The following is a 19,685-nucleotide window of genomic DNA, read 5'->3' on the forward strand; positions in this document are numbered from 1 at the left end:
AGGATCCCTGGGCAATAGAAATAGTGTCTCAGGGATACAAATTGGAGTTCAAAAGTTTCCCTCCCAGAGGCAGGTTTCTACTTTCAAGAATATCTGCAGATCAGACAAAGAGAGAGGCGTTCTTACACTGCGTAGGAGACCTCTCCGCCCTCGGAGTAATTGTTCCTGTTCCAGTACAGGAACAGGGTCTGGGGTTTTATTCCAATCTGTTTGTGGTTCCCAAAAAGGAGGAAACCTTCAGACCAATTTTAGACCTCAAGAGTCTAAACAAATTTCTCAGGGTACCGTCCTTCAAGATGGAAACTATTCGTTCCATTCTTCCATTGAACCAAGAGGGTCAATTTATGACAACAGTGGATTTAAAGGACGCGTACCTACATGTTCCCATGGTTTGCCTTTCTGAACAAACACTTCCAGTTTGTGGCTCTTCCTTTCGGTCTTGCCACAGCCCCCAGAATTTTCACAAAGGCTCTGGGATCTCTGTTGACGGTGCTTCGATCACACGGAATTGCAGTGGCGCCCTATCTGGACGACATCCTAGTCCAGGCGCCATGTTTTCAACTAGCTAGATCCCACACGGACTTAGCGTTGTCCTTCCTAAGATCTCATGGGTGGAAGGTAAATTTGAAAATGAGTTCCTTAGTTCCAAATACAAGGGTAACTTTCTTAGGAACCATAATAGACTCCCTGTCTATAAAGATTTTTCTGACAGAAGTCAGGAAATTAAAGATTATTGATACTTGTCTAGTCCTTCAGTCCACTCCTCGGCCATCAGTGGCTCAGTGCATGGAGTTAATCGGGCTGATTGTGGCGGCAATGGACATCATCCCGTTTCCTCGCTTCCATCTCAGACCTCTGCAGTTAAGCATGCTCAGGCAATGGAACGGAGATTATGCGGACTTGTCTCCTCGAATACTACTGGGACAGGAGACAAGGGATTCTCTCCAATGGTGGTTATCTCTGGATCAACTCTCCCAGGGAACTTGCTTTCGCAGACCATCTTGGATGAATGTGACAACCGACGCCAGCCTTCTAGGGTGGGGAGCAGTATGGGGCTCCCTAAAAGCTCAGGTAGTTTGGACTCGGTCAGAGTCTGTTCTTCCTATAAACATTCTGGAACTGAGAGCGATTTTCAATGCTCTCCTGACCTCAGTTAGCCACGGTCCGGTTTATCCGGTTCCAGTCGGACAACATAACTTTTGTGGCTTACATCAATCATCAGGGAGGAACGAGGAGTTCCTTAGCGATGATCGAAGTAACCAAAATAATCCAGTGGGCGGAAGCCCACTCCTGCTGTCTGTCGGCGATCCACATCCCAGGAGTAGACAATTGGGAAGCAGGTTTTTTGAGCAGGCAGACCTTTCATCCGGGGTAGTGGGAACTCCATCCGGAAGTGTTCTCCAACTTGATTCTCAAGTGGGGTCAGCCGGAATTGGATCTCATGGCATCTCGACAGAATGCCAAGCTCCCAAGATACGGGTCGAGGTCCAGGGACTCCCAGGCGGAACCGATAGATGCTCTGGCGGTCCCTTGGACCTTCAGTCTAACATACCTATTTCCTCGGGTAATTGCTCAAATCAAACAGGAGAGCGCCTCGGTGATCCTCATAGCACCGGCCTGGCCTCACAAGATTTGGTATGCAGATCTGGTGGAGATGGCATCTCTGCCACCTTGGAGACATCCGTTGAGGAAGGACCTTCTGATTCAGGGGCCCTTCCTTCACCCAAATCTAGTTTCTCTGAAGCCGACTGCTTGGAGATTGAACTCTTAATTTTATCCAAGCGGGGGTTTTCTGACTCGGTCATAGAGACCATGATTCAGGCTCGTAAGCCTGTAACTAGAAGAATTTACCACAAGATTTGGCGTAAATATCTCTATTGGTGTGAATCCAAGGGCTACTCCTGGAGTAGAGTTGGGATTCCTAGAATTTTGTCTTTTCTCCAAGAAGGTTTGGAGAAAGGTTTATACGCGAGTTCCCTAAAGGGTCAAATCTCTGCCTTATCTATTTTGTTACACAAACGTCTGGTGGATGTCCCAGATGTACAATCATTTTGTCAGGCCTTGGTCAGGATCAGGCCTGTGTTCAAACCAGTTACTCCTCCATGGAGTCTTAATTTAGTTATCAAATTTCTTCAAGGGGCTCTGTTTGAGTCTATGCATTCCTTAGATATTAAGTTGTTATCTTGGAAAGTTTTATTTCTTGTTGCTATTTCTTCTGCTCGTAGAGTGTCAGAGCTCTCGGCATTGCAGTACGAGTCTCCTTACCTTATTTTCCATTCAGATAAGATAGTTTTATGTACTAAATTAGGATTTCTTCCTAAGGTTGTTTCTGATCGGAACATTAATCAGGAGCTTGTTGTTTCTTCTTTGTGTCCTAATCCTTTTCAGAAAGAACGACTTCTGCACAATTTGGAAGTGGTCCGTGCTTTAAAGTTTTACCTGCAGGCGACTAAGGACTTTCGTCAGTCTTCTGCTTTGTTTGTGATTTTCTCAGGAAAACGTAAGGGACAGAAAGCTACGGCTACTTCTCTTTCTTTTTGGCTGAAGAGTATCATACGTTTTGCATATGAGACTGCTGGACAGCAGCCTCCCGAAAGGGTTACGGCTCATTCCACAAGGACTGTTGCTTCCTCATGGGCATTCAAAAATGAAGCTTCTGTGGAACAGATTTGCAAGGCTTCAACTTGGTCCTCTCTTCACACTTTTACAAATTTGACACTTTTGCCTCGGCTGCTTTTGGGAGAAATGTTCTTCAAGCAGTGGTGCCTTCCGTTTAGGTTCCCTGTCGTGTCCCTCCCGTATCATCTGTGTACTCTAGCTTGGGTAATGAATCCCATTAGTAATTAAGATGATCCGTGGACTCATCGTATCATAAAAAAGAAAAGAAAATGTATGCTTACCTGATAAATGTATTTCTTTTTTGACATGATGAGTCCACGGCCCGCCCTGTTCTTGTAAGACAGGTTGTGGGTTATTGTAAACTTCAGACACCTCTGCACTTTGGCTTTTCCTTTCTTTTCTTAACTTCGGTCGAATGACTGGAGTGGGAGGGAAGGGAGGAGCTATTTAACAGCTCTGCTGTGGTGCTTTTTGCCACCTCCTGCTGACCAGGAGGTGAATATCCCATTAGTAATTAAGATGATCCGTGGACTCATCGTGTCATTAAGAAGAAATAAATTTATCAGGTAAGCATAAAATTTTTTTTTTATGCTTGGTCTTAAACCTTCTGAAGTAATATACAACAAGATAGCTGCAAGTTTTGGTGACTAAAATGTGTGCATATTTTATTACTGAGTGCAGTCAAATTTTAAACTGTTGTAATGGTAATAAACACACATAAACAAGCACGCACAAAAATACTCTCTCACAGAAACATTCTTACACACACACACACACATACAAACACCCACACACACACACACACAAAAACACTCAAAGGCCCAGAAACACACTCTCTCACAGAAATTCTCACACCCACACAGAAACATGCTCACACAAACACACCCTCTCACACACAGAAACACTTACACACACACAGGCAGCAAAACTAACATCTGCCAACCACAACGATGGAGGATAGGTAATGGATCACACCAGACAGAGCATTTTCAGTGGCAAGGGTCAGCAAATGAATAAGCTAAATTAACACATTCCATGATCCATGTAAAAAGCTAAAAGCTGCCTCAGTGATGATGCAACCTAAAATAGGTGAAATGGCATGGGTCAAGAATCATACATCCAAGAATGCAAGTAAGCTGCCATAAAGGATACCCAAGTGTGGACCAGTGGATGTAAAAAGCATCATGTTCTGCTGAAGTCATGGACCACTGGTTTAACATAGATACATAGATAATACCATTGCTGCACAGTTTACATATTTATTTTCAGATAATTCAAGACTAAAAAACAAGTTTTGTTCCAAAAAAAGCATTCATGTTTAAATCATTTAAAAATAATGCCCAAAGCCATTAAATAAAAATAAGCATATGCAACATAAATAGTAATAAAAAAATTAAATATTTATAAAATCAGGATGTGAGTTGTCATCTCTTATCAGGATCTGTACTTGCATTTGCTAATGCGGTAACTAAGTTGCATTATATATTGAATGCAGCAATGTGTTGCAGACAGATCCTGCAAACAGTGTGAGGTTTGACATTCTGGGAATGGGGTTGTCTGCGGCTGATAAGCGCTCTGCCCTAATTTGCAGGTGATATGTAGGTGCAAGAGTTCCCCCAGTTGGTGCTGCAGCTGTGCAGGGCAAGATACAGATGTTTTCTCTGTCACACAGTAGCTCACAAAAAGCAAACACAGCAGCCATGCTTTCCTTTCTCTCCCTTCTCAGTGCCCAGCTCATCCGGTGTCTCCCGGTCATAGTGGGGTTTCCAACAGCACTGACACTTCAGATATCTGGACTTCCAGATCAACGACTCCAACTTCGGCCATCTTCCTCAGATGACAGTTGCTGCATTAAATGCTGGGTCTAACATCATGCGGTAGGATAGTAAAGGAGGAAGACTCATGACTTGGCATGTTTACTTAAAGGGACATACAACAGGTTGAGATCTGTGCATCTCCTAAAAGGGCTAATTAATTAAAAATAGTTTGCATAAAAAATTGTTTAAAAATTGCTGGCAAGTATTTTAAAGTAATTTTCAAACATTAAGCAAAATGAATTATATAGCTAAGCTGCCTGGAGCAGTCAACTACACCCCTCTTATCAGTGTTTAGACACAGGCATTGTATTTCAACTGAGTTCACATCTTCTAGGCATGCTCCAGCAGATAATCCCTATGCACTTTTGCATTCTACCAAAACAACAATAAATATAGATATAAACATAGAAGGAAATGTGTGGGGGGAGTTAGAGCTGTACAATTCAGAAACTAAAAAGAAAGGGTTAATGGCGAGGTACGGCAGTATAAATTTGCAGGTAAAGTAATTAAAGTACATATTATTATAGTTTGCCTCTATCCCAACTTGTTTTATGTCCCTTTAAGGAAAGGTACCAAGCGGTGTGGGAGATGCTTGTAGGTCATCCCATTCCCATGATATCTGACAGAGCAGAGATGTGTGCAATACAGAGCGCTGTCAGACATATCAGAGGTGTGCGGTGTAGCTTATCAAATAAAATGTGCATCACCTATGCCTTCTGACAGATCCTATTTATGCAAAACACAAAGCTTCAAAATGAGGAAGGAGGTCGGTGTAACAGTGTTTTTTTTTAGTTTGCCAAATATTTTTGCTTTAAATGTAGCATATTTTTACTTAGAAACTAGAATGCTCCTTGAAAGAAACGTTCTGACGTTCTTAGGGAACGGTACTTGCGACCCAATAACATGTCGCTACCCGTGGTTTAAAACCCATCACACTACACAACCACACAGTCATAATAACTCTCTAACACATCCTCACACCACTTTACTATCAGAGACTAGCATTACATCTTATTGCCCACTACTAAAACAATTATAACCGGTAACATATTTTACTCACAGCAACAAATGCACTCCTTCAATACATAAAATAAGAATAGAAATTTTTTTTGTTGCACATAAGATTATTCTCTGGTTACCTATGTGCTATCAGCAGACTAAGGGTACACAGCAGTTGGCCACGAAACTTTGGTCCACCTTGGCTTGACTCCAACATTGTGAGAAGTATCTTAGCACTCTGTAAGTTCTTATTTTGTGGAGAACTGGGTTGGGAGCATATATTGTGTAAATGATTATAACTCTCCAAAAACAGTTTTAGGCTCTCAGTGGTACCATGAGAAAGCAACACGGGATACAGCATGTCCTGGTGGAGAGATTGAGAAAGATATAATGTAATTATGCAGAAAAAAAGAAGAAGAAGAAATTGGATGCCATCTTCTGAAGCTAAAGTGAGAGCATTACATGGGCACATTTGTAAGTAGTGGTGTTATATGTGATCAGTTACATCATTTAGGACGATATGTGAGGTCTTATGGTGCAATCTACAAAATTAAGAGAGAAGACCCAATTGTCGTGTTATATACTAATTTATTTTATCCCTCTTTCCACCTATCATGAGTATTTTGTACTGTTTTATAAGGTGCCCTTTATCCACTAGTTTAAAAAAAAATGTCTTCTGTTTTACTGATTTTCAAATAAATAGTCAGCAACAAAAAGAGATAACAGTAAACATATGATATAGCATCAAATAATGCAATATAGCAACGTAGCCAACAACATTCAACAAGATAAATCTAACAAAAAGGTATAGCACTTTGCCAGTCGCTGGGGAGGAAACAGCAGAAATGACATGGGTATGCACGAAATAGGAGGAAAAGACAACATTTTTGTACCTGCAACTCTTCTAAATCTTCTACTGATAAGAGGGGAAGAAGGCAATTACTTGTGGCTTAAACAAAGAATCAGACAAAAATAGATTAAGTAATCGAAAAATAAAAGACAAGCAGACTGTCAGAGTTGTCCATGTTTCAGAAGAAAGAGAGCGAAAGGGGGGGGGGGGGGGTAAAGGAGGGGGGGGAGGAGGTCTCCAATGCATTCTTTGCCTATCTCGGTGAACATATTCATCCCAATAAAAGTGCAACATTTGAAAGGAGGCCAATCTATTTAAATTTCATAAAGGAATATTCTTCCAAAGCAAAAAGAAAAGGCTCAGAAGTTCAGGGCAACCATAGTTTATTTGCCTTCTCTTTTTTTTATATTGTTATATTCCTTTTGAAATCTCAAAGTTGATGTTTTTCAGTATTGTATAATATATACCTGTCAGCAATGGTCTATCATTTCCCTTTATTTCTTTTTGTGATTATTTCTGCTGTATTATTTTTCCCATAATGTATATTGTTATTTACTGCTTGCTTGGTTTATATTACCTTATTTTGTTATGTTTTCTTAAAATCTTAATAACACAAGTTACTCTCTCTTAGAACAAGAGAGAGGGACAAAACAATGACTGAAAACATAATTTATGCTTACCTGATAAATTTATTTCTCTTGTGGTGTATCCAGTCCACGGATCATCCATTACTTGTGTGATATTCTCCTTCCCAACAGGAAGTTGCAAGAGGATCACCCACAGCAGAGCTGCTATATAGCTCCTCCCCTAACTGCCATATCCAGTCATTCGACCGAAACTAGCCGAGAAAGGAGAAACCATAGGGTGCAGTGGTGACTGTAGTTTAAAATATAGACCTGCCTTAAAAGGACAGGGCGGGCCGTGGACTGGATACACCACAAGAGAAATAAATTTATCAGGTAAGCATAAATTATGTTTTCTCTTGTTAGGTGTATCCAGTCCACGGATCATCCATTACTTGTGGGATACCAATACCAAAGCTAAAGTACACGGATGAAGGGAGGCACAAGGCAGGTACTTAAACGGAAGGGACCACTGCCTGTAGAACCTTTCTCCCAAAAATAGCCTCCGAAGAAGCAGATAAGGAGAATCACATTGTAAAGCTGATAACTCAGAGACTCTACGAGCCGAGGAAATAGCCATCAAAAACAGAACTTTCCAAGATAAAAGTTTGATATCAATGGAATGAAGGGGTTCAAACGGAACTCCTTGAAGAACCTTAAGAACCAAGTTTAAGCTCCATGGAGGAGCAACAGGTTTAAACACAGGCTTAATTCTAACCAAAGCCTGACAAAATGCCTGGACGTCTGGAACTTCTGGCAGACGCTTGTGCAAAAGGATAGACAGAGCAGAAATCTGTCCCTTTAAAGAACTAGCTGATAATCCTTTATCCAAACCCTCTTGGAGAAAGGACAATATCCTAGGAATCCTAACCTTACTCCATGAGTAATTCTTGGATTCACACTAATGAAGATATTTGCGCCATATCTTATGGTAGATTTTCCTGGTTACAGGCTTTCGTGCCTGTTTTAAGGTATCAATGACTGACTCGGAGAAGCCACGCCTTGATAAAATCAAGCGTTCAATCTCCAGGCAGTCAGTCTCAGAGAAATTAGATTTGGATGATTGAAAGGACCTTGTAGTAGAAGGTCTTGTCTCAGAGGCAGAGGCCAAGGTGGAAAGGATGACATGTCCACCAGGTCTGCATACCAGGTCCTGCGTGGCAACGCAGGCGCGATCAAGATCACCGATGCTCTCTCCTGTTTGATTTTGGCAATCAGTCGAGGGAGCAGAGGAAACGGTGGAAACACATAAGCCAGGTTGAAGAACCACGTTGCTGCTAGAGCATCTATCAGCGTCGCTTCTGGGTCCCAGGACCTGGATCCGTAACAAGGAAGCTTGGCGTTCTGGCGAGACGCCATGAGATCCAATTCTGGTGTGCCCCAACGATGAACCAATGGAGCAAACACCTCCGGATGGAGTTCCCACTCCCCCGGATGAAAAGTCTGACGACTTAGAAAATCCGCCTCCCAGTTCTCTACACCTGGGATATGGATCGCTGATAGATGGCAAGAGTCTCTGCCCAGCGAATTATCTTGGAGACTTCTAACATCGCTAGGGAGCTCCTGGTCCCCCCTTGATGGTTGATGTAAGCCACAGTCGTGATGTTGTCCGACTGAAATCTGATGAACCTCAGGGTTGCTAACTGAGGCCAAACTAGAAGAGCATTGAATATTGCTCTTAACTCCAGAATATTTATTGGGAGGAGTTTCTCCTCCTGAGTCCACGATCCCTGAGCCTTCAGGGAATTCCAGACTGCACCCCAACCTAGAAGCCTGGCATCTGTTGTTACAATTGTCCAATCTGGCCTGCGAAAGGTCATACCTTTGGACAGATGGACCCGAGATAGCCACCAGAGAAGAGAATCTCTGGTCTCTAGATCCAGATTTAGCAGAGGGGACAAATCTGTGTAATCCCCATTCCACTGACTGAGCATGCATAATTGCAGCGGTCTGAGATGTAGGCGCGCAAATGGCACTATGTCCATCGCCGCTACCATTAAGCCGATCACTTCCATGCACTGAGCCACCGAAGGGCGCGGAATGTAGTGAAGAACACGGCAGGAATTTAGAAGCTTTGATAACCTGGACTCCGTCAGGTAAATTTTCATTTCTACAGAATCTATCAGAGTTCCTAGGAAGGAAACCCTTGTGAGGGGTGATAGAGAACTCTTTCCCTCGTTCACTTTCCACCCATGCGACCTCAGAAATGCCAACACTATGTCCGTATGAGATTTGGCAATTTGGAAGTTTGACGCCTGTATCAGGATGTCGTCTAGATAAGGGGCCACTGCTATGCCCCATGGTCTTAGGACCGCCAGAAGAGACCCCAGAACCTTTGTAAAAATTCTTGGGGCTGTAGCTAACCCGAAGGGAAGAGCCACAAACTGGTAATGCCTGTCTAGAAAGGCAAACCTTAGGAACCGATGATGATCTTTGTGAATCGGTATGTGAAGGTAAGCATCCTTCAAATCCACTGTGGTCATGTACTGACCCTCCTGGATCATAGGTAGGATTGTCCGAATAGTTTCCATTTTGAATGATGGAACGATGAGGAATTTGTTTAAGATCTTTAGATCCAAAATTGGTCTGAAGGGTCCCTCTTTTTTGGGAACCACAAACAGATTTGAATAAAATCCCTGTCCTTGTTCCATCTGTGGAACTGGATGGATCACTCCCATTATTAGGAGGTCTTGCACACAGCGTAAGAATGCCTCTTTCTTTATCTTGTTTACAGATAATCTCGAAAGGTGAAATCTCCCTTGTGGTGGGGAAGCTTTAAAATCCAGAAGATATCCCTGAGATATGATCTCCAACGCCCAGGGATCCTGAACATCTCTTGCCCACGCCTGGGCGAAGAGAGAAAGTCTGCCCCTACTAGATCCGTTGCCGGATAGGGGGCCGTTCCTTCATGCTGTCTTAGAGGCAGCAGCAGGCTTTCTGGCCTGCTTGCCTTTGCTCCAGGCCTGGTTAGATTTCCAGGCCGGCTTGGATTGCGCAAAAGTTCCCTCTTGTTTTGTAGCAGAGGAAGTCGATGCTGCACCTGCCTTGAAGTTTCGAAAGGCACGAAAATTAGACTGTTTGGCCCTTGATTTGGCCCTGTCCTGAGGAAGGGTATGACCCTTACCTCCAGTAATGTCAGCAATAATTTCCTTCAAACCAGGCCCGAATAGGGTCTGCCCCTTGAAGGGAATGTTAAGTAATTTAGACTTTGAAGTCACGTCAGCTGACCAAGATTTAAGCCATTAGCGCCCTACGCGCCTGGATGGCGAATCCACAATTCTTAGCCGTTAGTTTAGTCAAATGAACAATGGCATCAGAAACAAAAGAATTAGCTAGCTTAAGTGTTCTAAGCTTGTCAAGCATTTCAGTCAATGGAGTAGCTATCTGAAAGGCCTCTTCCAGAGACTCAAACCAGAACGCCGCAGCAGCAGTGACAGGAGCAATGCATGCAAGGGGCTGCAGGATAAAACCTTGTTGAATAAACATTTTCTTAAGGTAACCTTCTAATTTTTTATCCATTGGATCTGAAAAAGCACAACTGTCCTCGACAGGGATAGTGGTACGCTTTGCTAAAGTAGAAACTGCTCCCTCCACCTTAGGGACCGTCTGCCATAAGTCCCGTGTGGTGGCGTCTATTGGAAACATTTTTCTAAAAATAGGAGGGGGGGAAAACGGCACACCGGGTCTGTCCCACTCCTTAGTAATAATTTCTGTAAACCTTTTAGGTTTATCCAGTCTACACAATTTCTCTGGCACTGCAATTGTGTCACAGTCATTCAGAGCAGCTAAAACCTCTCCAAGCAACACCCGGAGGTTCTCAAGCTTAAATTTAAAAGTAGACATATCTGAATCAGGTTTCCCCGAGTCAGAGACGTCACCCACAGACTGAAGCTCTTCCTCAGCTTCTGCATATTGTGACGCAGTATCAGACATGGGCCTTAAAACATCTGCGCGCTCTGTATTACGTCTAACCCCAGAGCTATCGCGCTTTCCTCTGAATTCAGGCAGTCTGGCTAATACCGCTGACAGGGTATTATCCATGATTGCCGCCATGTCCTGCAAAGTAATCGCTATGGGCATCTTTGATGTACTTGGCACCATTTTAGCGCGAGTCCCTTGAGCGGGAGTCAAAGGGTCCGACACGTGGGGAGAGTTAGTCGGCATAACTTCCCCCTCGTCAGAATCCTCTGGTGATAATTCTTTTAAAGATAACAGCTGATCTTTATTGTTTAAAGTGAAATCAATACATTTAGTACACATTCTCCTATGGGGTTCCACCATGGCTTTTAAACATAATGAACAAGGAGTTTCCTCTATGTCAGACATGTTTATACAGACTAGCAATGAGACTAGCAAGCTTGGAAAACACTTTAAATCAAGTTAACAAGCAATATAAAAAAACGTTACTGTGCCTTTAAGAGAAACAAATTTTGCCAAAATTTGAAATAACAGTGAAAAAAGGCAGTTAAACTAACGAAATTTTTACAGTGTATGTAACAAGTTAGAAGAGCATTGCACCCACTTGCAAATGGATGATTAACCCCTTAATACAAAAAACAGATTAACAAAACGAAAAAACATAATTTATGCTTACCTGATAAATTCCTTTCTCCTGTAGTGTAGTCAGTCCACGGGTCATCATTACTTCTGGGATATTAACTCCTCCCCAACAGGAAGTGCAAGAGGATCACCCAAGCAGAGCTGCTATATAGTTCCTCCCCTCTACGTCACACCCAGTCATTCGACCGAGAACCAAACGAGAAAGGAGAAACTATAGGGTGCAGTGGTGACAGGAGTATAATTTAAAAATTTAGACCTGCCATAAAAAACAGGGCGGGCCGTGGACTGACTACACTACAGGAGAAAGGAATTTATCAGGTAAGCATAAATTATGTTTTCTCCTGTTAAGTGTAGTCAGTCCACGGGTCATCATTACTTCTGGGATACCAATACCAAAGCTAAAGTACACGGATGACGGGAGGGACAGGCAGGATCTTTATACGGAAGGGACCACTGCCTGAAGAACCTTTCTCCCAAAAACAGCCTCCGAAGAAGCAAAAGTGTCAAATTTGTAAAATTTGTAAAAAGTATGAAGAGAAGACCAAGTTGCAGCCTTGCAAATCTGTTCAACAGATGCCTCATTCTTAAAGGCCCAAGTGGAAGCCACAGCTCTAGTAGAATGAGCTGTAATTCTTTCAGGAGGCTGCTGTCCAGCAGTCTCATAGGCTAAACGTATTATGCTACGAAGCCAAAAAGAGAGAGAGGTAGCAGAAGCTTTTTGACCTCTCCTCTGTCCAGAATAAACGACAAACAGGGAAGAAGTTTGGCGAAAATCTTTAGTTGCCTGTAAATAAAATTTCAGGGCACGAACTACATCCAAATTGTGTAGAAGTCGTTCCTTCTTTGAAGAAGGGTTAGGACACAATGACGGGACAACAATCTCCTGATTGATATTCCTATTAGTGACTACCTTAGGTAAGAACCCAGGTTTAGTACGCAGAACTACCTTGTCTGAATGAAAAATCAGATAAGGAGAATCACAATGTAAGGCCGATAACTCAGAGACTCTTCGAGCCGAGGAAATAGCCATTAAAAACAGAACTTTCCAAGATAACAATTTAATATCAATGGAAAGAAGGGGTTCAAACGGAACACCCTGTAAAACGTTAAGAACTAAATTTAAGCTCCATGGTGGAGCAACAGTTTTAAACACAGGCTTAATCCTGGCCAAAGCCTGGCAAAAAGCCTGAACGTCTGGAACTTCTGACAGACGTTTGTGTAAAAGAATGGACAGAGCTGAGATCTGTCCCTTTAAGGAACTAGCAGATAAACCCTTTTCTAAACCCTCTTGTAGAAAAGACAATATCCTAGGAATCCTAACCTTACTCCATGAGTAACTCTTGGATTCGCACCAATGTAAATATTTACGCCATATTTTATGGTAAATCTTTCTGGTAACAGGTTTCCTAGCCTGTATTAAGGTATCAATTACTGACTCCGAAAATCCACGCTTTGATAAAATCAAGCGTTCAATTTCCAAGCAGTCAGCTTCAGAGAAATTAGATTTTGATGTTTGAAAGGACCCTGAATTAGAAGGTCCTGTCTCAGAGGCAGAGACCAAGGTGGACAGGATGACATGTCCACTAGATCTGCATACCAGGTCCTGCGTGGCCACGCAGGCGCTATTAGAATCACCGATGCTCTCTCCTGTTTGATCCTGGCAATCAATCGAGGAAGCATCGGGAAGGGTGGAAACACATAGGCCATCCCGAAGGTCCAAGGTGCTGTCAAAGCATCTACCAAGACCGCTCCCGGGTCCCTGGACCTGGACCCGTAACAAGGAAGCTTGGCGTTCTGGCGAGACGCCATGAGATCTATCTCTGGTTTGCCCCAAAGTCGAAGTATCTGGGCAAAGACCTCCGGATGAAGTTCCCACTCCCCCGGATGAAAAGTCTGACGACTTAGGAAATCCGCCTCCCAGTTCTCCACTCCAGGAATGTGGATCGCTGACAGGTGGCAAGAGTGAGACTCTGCCCAGCGAATTATCTTTGATACTTCCATCATCGCTAGGGAGCTTCTTGTCCCTCCTTGATGGTTGATATAAGCTACAGTCGTGATGTTGTCCGACTGAAACCTGATGAACCCCCGAGTTGTTAACTGAGGCCAAGCCAGAAGGGCATTGAGAACTGCTCTCAATTCCAGAATGTTTATTGGAAGGAGACTCTCCTCCTGAGACCATGATCCCTGAGCCTTCAGGGAATTCCAGACAGCGCCCCAACCTATTAGGCTGGCGTCTGTTGTTACAATTGTCCAATCTGGTCTGCTGAATGGCATCCCCCTGGACAGATGTGGCTGAGAAAGCCACCATAGAAGAGAATTTCTGGTCTCTTGATCCAGATTCAGAGTAGGGGACAAATCTGAGTAATCCCCATTCCACTGACTTAGCATGCACAATTGCAGCGGTCTGAGATGTAGGCGTGCAAAGGGTACTATGTCAATTGCCGCTACCATTAAGCCGATTACCTCCATGCATTGAGCCACTGACGGGTGTTGAATGGAATGAAGGACACGGCAAGCATTTTGAAGCTTTGTTAACCTGTCTTCTGTCAGGTAGATCTTCATTTCTACAGAATCTATAAGAGTCCCCAAGAAGGGAACTCTTGTGAGTGGAAAGAGAGAACTTTTCTCTTCATTCACCTTCCACCCATGCGACCTTAGAAATGCCAGTACTAACTCTGTATGAGACTTGGCAGTTTGAAAGCTTGACGCTTGTATCAGAATGTCGTCTAGGTACGGAGCCACCGAAATTCCTCGCGGTCTTAGTACCGCCAGAAGAGCGCCCAGAACCTTTGTGAAGATTCTTGGAGCCGTAGCCAATCCGAATGGAAGAGCTACAAACTGGTAATGCCTGTCTAGGAAGGCAAACCTTAGATACCGGTAATGATCTTTGTGAATCGGTATGTGAAGGTAAGCGTCCTTTAAATCCACTGTGGTCATGTACTGACCCTTTTGGATCATGGGTAAGATTGTCCGAATAGTTTCCATTTTGAACGATGGAACTCTTAGGAATTTGTTTAAGATCTTTAAATCCAAGATTGGTCTGAAGGTTCCTTCTTTCTTGGGAACCACAAACAGATTTGAGTAAAACCCCTGTCCGTGCTCCGACCGCGGAACCGGGTGGATCACTCCCATTAGCAAAAGATCTTGTACACAGCGTAGAAACGCCTCTTTCTTTATTTGGTTTGTTGACAACCTTGAAAGATGAAATCTCCCTTTTGGGGGAGAGATTTTGAAGTCCAGAAGATATCCCTGAGATATGATCTCTAACGCCCAGGGATCCTGGACATCTCTTGCCCAAGCCTGGGCGAAGAGAGAAAGTCTGCCCCCCACTAGATCCGTTCCCGGATCGGGGGCCCTCAATTCATGCTGTCTTAGGGGCAGCAGCAGGTTTTCTGGCCTGCTTGCCCTTGTTCCAGGACTCTATTGGGCTCCACCTTGGCTTTTGCACATATAGCACAGAGATATTCCTCTGAGTCAGACATGTTTAACAAACTAGCAATTAAACTAGCAAGCTTGGAAATACTTTTCAACTCAATTTACAAGTAATATGAAAAACGCACTGTGCCTTTAAGAAGCACAGAAAAAACTATGACAGTTGAATAACAATGAACCGGAGAAATTATAAAAAACAAATTTTTCCCGGTAAAGGCATAAATTTAGCAAAGGATTGCCCCCATTAGCAATGGATAACTAACCCTTAATAGCAGAAAAAAATGTACAAAATATAAACGTTTTTTATCACAGTCAAAGCACAATCTCACAGGTCTGCTGTGAGTGATTACCTCCCTCAAAATAATTTTTGAAGACCCTTGAGCTCTGTAGAGACGATCCGGATCATGCAGGGAGAGAAACAGACTTGTGACTGAATTTCTGATGCATAGCAAAAGCGCCAAAATAGGCCCCTCCCCCTCACACACAGCAGTGAGGGAAGTTCAGTAAACTGTCTTAAATTAAAATAAACGACAGCCAAGTGGAAAAACAGTGCCCAAAACAATTTTTCACCCAGTACCTCAGATAATTAATCGATTTAACATGCCAGCAAAACGTTTAAAATCAAATAATATGAAATGTCATTACACAGCCTGCTGCTAGACGTTCCCACTGCAAGTTAGGCTAAAAGTTATATGCATATAGTATTATCCCAGTGAAGTGCCATTCCCCAGAATACTGAAGTGTAAACATATATACATAACAGCCTGATACCAGTTGCTACTACTGCATTTAAGGCTGAACTTACATTATATCGGTATTGGCAGTATTTTCTCAGTCAATTCCATTCCTCAGAAAATAATATACTGCAACATACCTCTTTGCAGGTGAACCTGCCCGCTGTCCCCTGATCTGAAGTTTACCTCACTCCTCAGAATGGCCGAGAACAGCAAAATGAATCTTAGCTACGCCGGCTAAAATCATCCAAAAACTCAGGTAGATTCTTCTTCAAATTCTACCTGAGAAGGAACAACACACTCCGGTGCTGTTTTAAAATAACAAACTTTTGATTGAAGATATAAAAACTAAGTATAATCACAGTCCTCTCACACATCCTATCTATTAGTTGGGTGCAAGAGAATGACTGGGTGTGACGTAGAGGGGAGGAGCTATATAGCAGCTCTGCTTGGGTGATCCTCTTGCACTTCCTGTTGGGGAGGAGTTAATATCCCAGAAGTAATGATGACCCGTGGACTGACTACACTTAACAGGAGAAATATGTTTTTTAAACAGTCATAACAACTGCCACAGCTCCTACTTTTGAAGCCTTTTGAGCCCTTCAGAGATGTCCTATAGCATGCAGGGGACTGCTGAGGGAAGCTGAATGTCACAGTTTGTAATTTTAACTGCACCAACTGTAACTTTTATACTATAACAGTGGAAAGCCTCAGGAAACTGTTTCTAGGCAAAAATAAAGCCAGCCATGTGGAAAAAACTAGGCCCCAATAAGTTTTATCACCAAAGCATATATAAAAAACGATTAAACATGCCAGCAAACGTTTTATATTGCACATTAATCAGAGTATATACCTCTGATAGCAAGCCTGATACTAGTCGCTATTAAATCACTGTATTTAGACTTTAACTCACATTAATCCAGTATCAGCAGCATTTTCTAGCAAATTCCATCCCTAGAAAAACTTAACTGCACATACCTTATTGCAGGATACCCTGCACGCCATTCTCCCTCTGAAGTTACCTCACTCCTCAGACATATGTGAGAACGGCAGTGGATCTTAGTTACTTCTGCTAAGATCATAGAAAAACGCAGGCAGATTCTTCTTCTAAATGCTGCCTGAGATAAAATAGTACACTCCGGTACCATTTAAAAACAATAAACTTTTGATTGAAGAAAAAACTAACTATATTTTACCACTTTCCTCTAACTACCTCCAGCTATGTTGAGAGCTTGCAAGAGAATGACTGGGTATGGCAGTTAGGGGAGGAGCTATATAGCAGCTCTGCTGTGGGTGATCCTCTTGCAACTTCCTGTTGGGAAGGAGAATATCCCACAAGTAATGGATGATCCGTGGACTGGATACACCTAACAAGAGAAATTAAAGCTAGAAATATCTAAAAACCCTTTGTGATTGAATAAAGGTGACCTACCTGTAGTGTGTGCCTCAATGTCTCACCAAGAGCTTGGTGAATCTCAGTTTGCTTATTCAGCCACTTCAGCACAGCTTGATTACAAGTTTGCAGGAGATGGCAAACTTTTGCATGCATATTTGGGTCACAGGAACTGGCAATTTCATTACAGAAATACAAGACACAAGCTTCATGGAAAACTGCAGAGCCCACCTGGGAGAGGAACAAGAGTGAGAAGTAAGACAGAAGTAGAACTTCAAAAACAAACTAAAAAAGGAAATATAAAAAGAAAAAAGTATGAATAAGGCAACAAATGTCCTCAAGTGCCACACTTACTTGAGCCCCCTCTTTCTCTGTGAGCAACTCTTCACACACAGCTTCCCAGACTTGTCTAGAACAAACTTTCCTAGAAGTTGGCCCTAGCAGGGAAAGGACTTCCAGGAATGTAGTGGAAACCAGTGGGCATCTCTGAGCAGGAGATATTAACCACAGAGCTGAATGCAGCCGCTGGGCTAATTCTTGCTCAACATCTTCAGGCAAACTAGAAATGGAGGAAAAAGTAGTTACAAGATGATGAAACATGGTAAGGAATTATATATATAAAAAAAGTAGGAAGGCAAAGGAATGGAAGTAGCAATGAACGATAGTGAAAAGAAAGGATAGAAATGCTGACTGTGTTAGCAATGGACAAAAAAATAATAGGAATAGAGAGAAACGGTGGGTAAAAGAAAAATATAAATAGAAAAAGATAATGTTAGCGTAAACAAAAAGTTTATATAAATTAAGAGAAGAAGCAAAACAAGGAGATTTCCAAGGATGTCCTCTGTCCTCACCACTTCTGCATGGCTTGTGTGAGCAAAGCCTGTAACTGCAGCAGATGGCCATGCAATGCATTGTGGGATATCCTTTCATTTGCACTGGGAAGTTTCCCTACTAACTCAAACAGAAGGGTGTGGTAATCAGCCATCTGGACTACAGGTACAAGGGCACGGGCTGCCATGACACGCACTGCATAGAGAGGGTTTCCTGCCAGGTCCAACAAGGGCTTCACGAAATAGCTGATGACAAAAACAGATTACATTGAAGCAACAAAACATCACTTTTAATCATTCCAACTGCCTTTCCCCAATAAAGAATCCAATTGTCTCCTAAGCAAACTTTCAAATAGTTTACCATAAACCCTCCCTTCTCTGCAAAGTCTCTCTCTACCTTGCCTCACTATTTCCTCCTGGGTGGAGCCTGGCAAGCAATGTCAGGGTTGGATGCAGAGTAGGATGCAATGTTGTTCCCGAACACAGACCACTGTACAGTTCCTTCAGCAGCACATCTTGTAGTCCTGGGAATCTCTTCAGCAGAGTAGCTACCGATAGAGTGCTCTGCACCGAGTGGTCACTGTCACTGCGAGATAGTCCTAGCATGCTGCCTGCAAGAGCACCTGAAAGAAAAGAGATACTTAAACAAACTGCTGTAATTCATTGTAGGCTAGAATAAACCTTTAGAAGATTAGCTTTTTAAAAATATATAATTATCCTATGTTTATTTGTTTATTACAATTTATTATACATTAATTTGTGTTTGTAATCTATCAAAGTACTGTGGCATAACTTACTGAAAAGCTGTAAAGCTGCGTTGCGCATGGCCCAGCAACCTGAGCGCAGAGAACGAAGAGCAAGTGACATCATAGGAACAGCATGGGAGAGCAGTACCATGCGCAAGCCTGCTGAGTGGAGCATTGTCTGCAAGGCATGTACTGCCGATACCTGTATGGCGGTAACAGAATGATGTTTAGCACACATAGGCACCCCCCACCTGACAGCAGATACAGAGCACACATAGGCACCCCCCACCTGACAGCAGATACAGAGCACACATAGGCACCCCCCACCTGACAGCAGATACAGAGCACACATAGGCACCCCCCACCTGACAGCAGATACAGAGCACACAAAGGCACCCCCCACCTGACAGCAGATACAGAGCACACATGGGCATCCCCCACCTGACAGCAGATACAGAGCACACATAGGCACCCCCCACCTGACAGCAGATACAGAGCACACATGGGCACCCCCCACCTGACAGCAGATACAGAGCACACATGGGCACCCCCCACCTGACAGCAGATACAGAGCACACATAGGCACCCCCCACCTGACAGCAGATACAGAGCACACATGGGCATCCCCCACCTGACAGCAGATACAGAGCACACATGGGCATCCCCCACCTGACAGCAGATACAGAGCACACATAGGCACCCCCCACCTGACAGCACATACAGAGCACACATGGGCACCCCCCACCTGACAGCAGATACAGAGCACACATGGGCACCCCCCACCTGACAGCAGATACAGAGCACACATGGGCACCCCCCACCTGACAGCAGATACAGAGCACACATAGGCACCCCCCACCTGACAGCAGATACAGAGCACACATGGGCACCCCCCACCTGACAGCAGATACAGAGCACACATAGGCACCCCCCCACCTGACAGCAGATACAGAGCACACATAGGCACCCCCCACCTGACAGCAGATACAGAGCACATAGGCACCCCCACATGACAGCAGATACTACACAGCACACATAGGCACCCTCCACCAGATACAGAGCACACATAGGCACCACCCACC

General features: G+C 43.4%; 1 protein-coding gene across 1 annotated transcript in view; it reads right to left on the bottom strand.

Moving 5' to 3' along the window:
* Nucleotides 1-19,685, bottom strand: part of LOC128646975 (thyroid adenoma-associated protein homolog) — a 115,348-nt gene that overhangs the window by 10,136 nt on the left and 85,527 nt on the right. Inside the window, exons 22-27 of the mRNA XM_053699787.1 lie at nt 18,655-18,805; nt 18,255-18,480; nt 17,879-18,103; nt 17,382-17,586; nt 17,067-17,258; nt 5,576-5,799 (exon numbers count right to left, since the gene is read on the bottom strand). Coding sequence (XP_053555762.1) covers nt 5,576-5,799; nt 17,067-17,258; nt 17,382-17,586; nt 17,879-18,103; nt 18,255-18,480; nt 18,655-18,805 — 1,223 coding nt within the window. The remainder of the gene's footprint in view (nt 1-5,575; nt 5,800-17,066; nt 17,259-17,381; nt 17,587-17,878; nt 18,104-18,254; nt 18,481-18,654; nt 18,806-19,685) is intronic.

This window comes from Bombina bombina, chromosome 2, assembly GCF_027579735.1.
Source record: "Bombina bombina isolate aBomBom1 chromosome 2, aBomBom1.pri, whole genome shotgun sequence".
In the NCBI taxonomy this organism is placed as follows: Eukaryota; Metazoa; Chordata; class Amphibia; order Anura; family Bombinatoridae; genus Bombina; species Bombina bombina.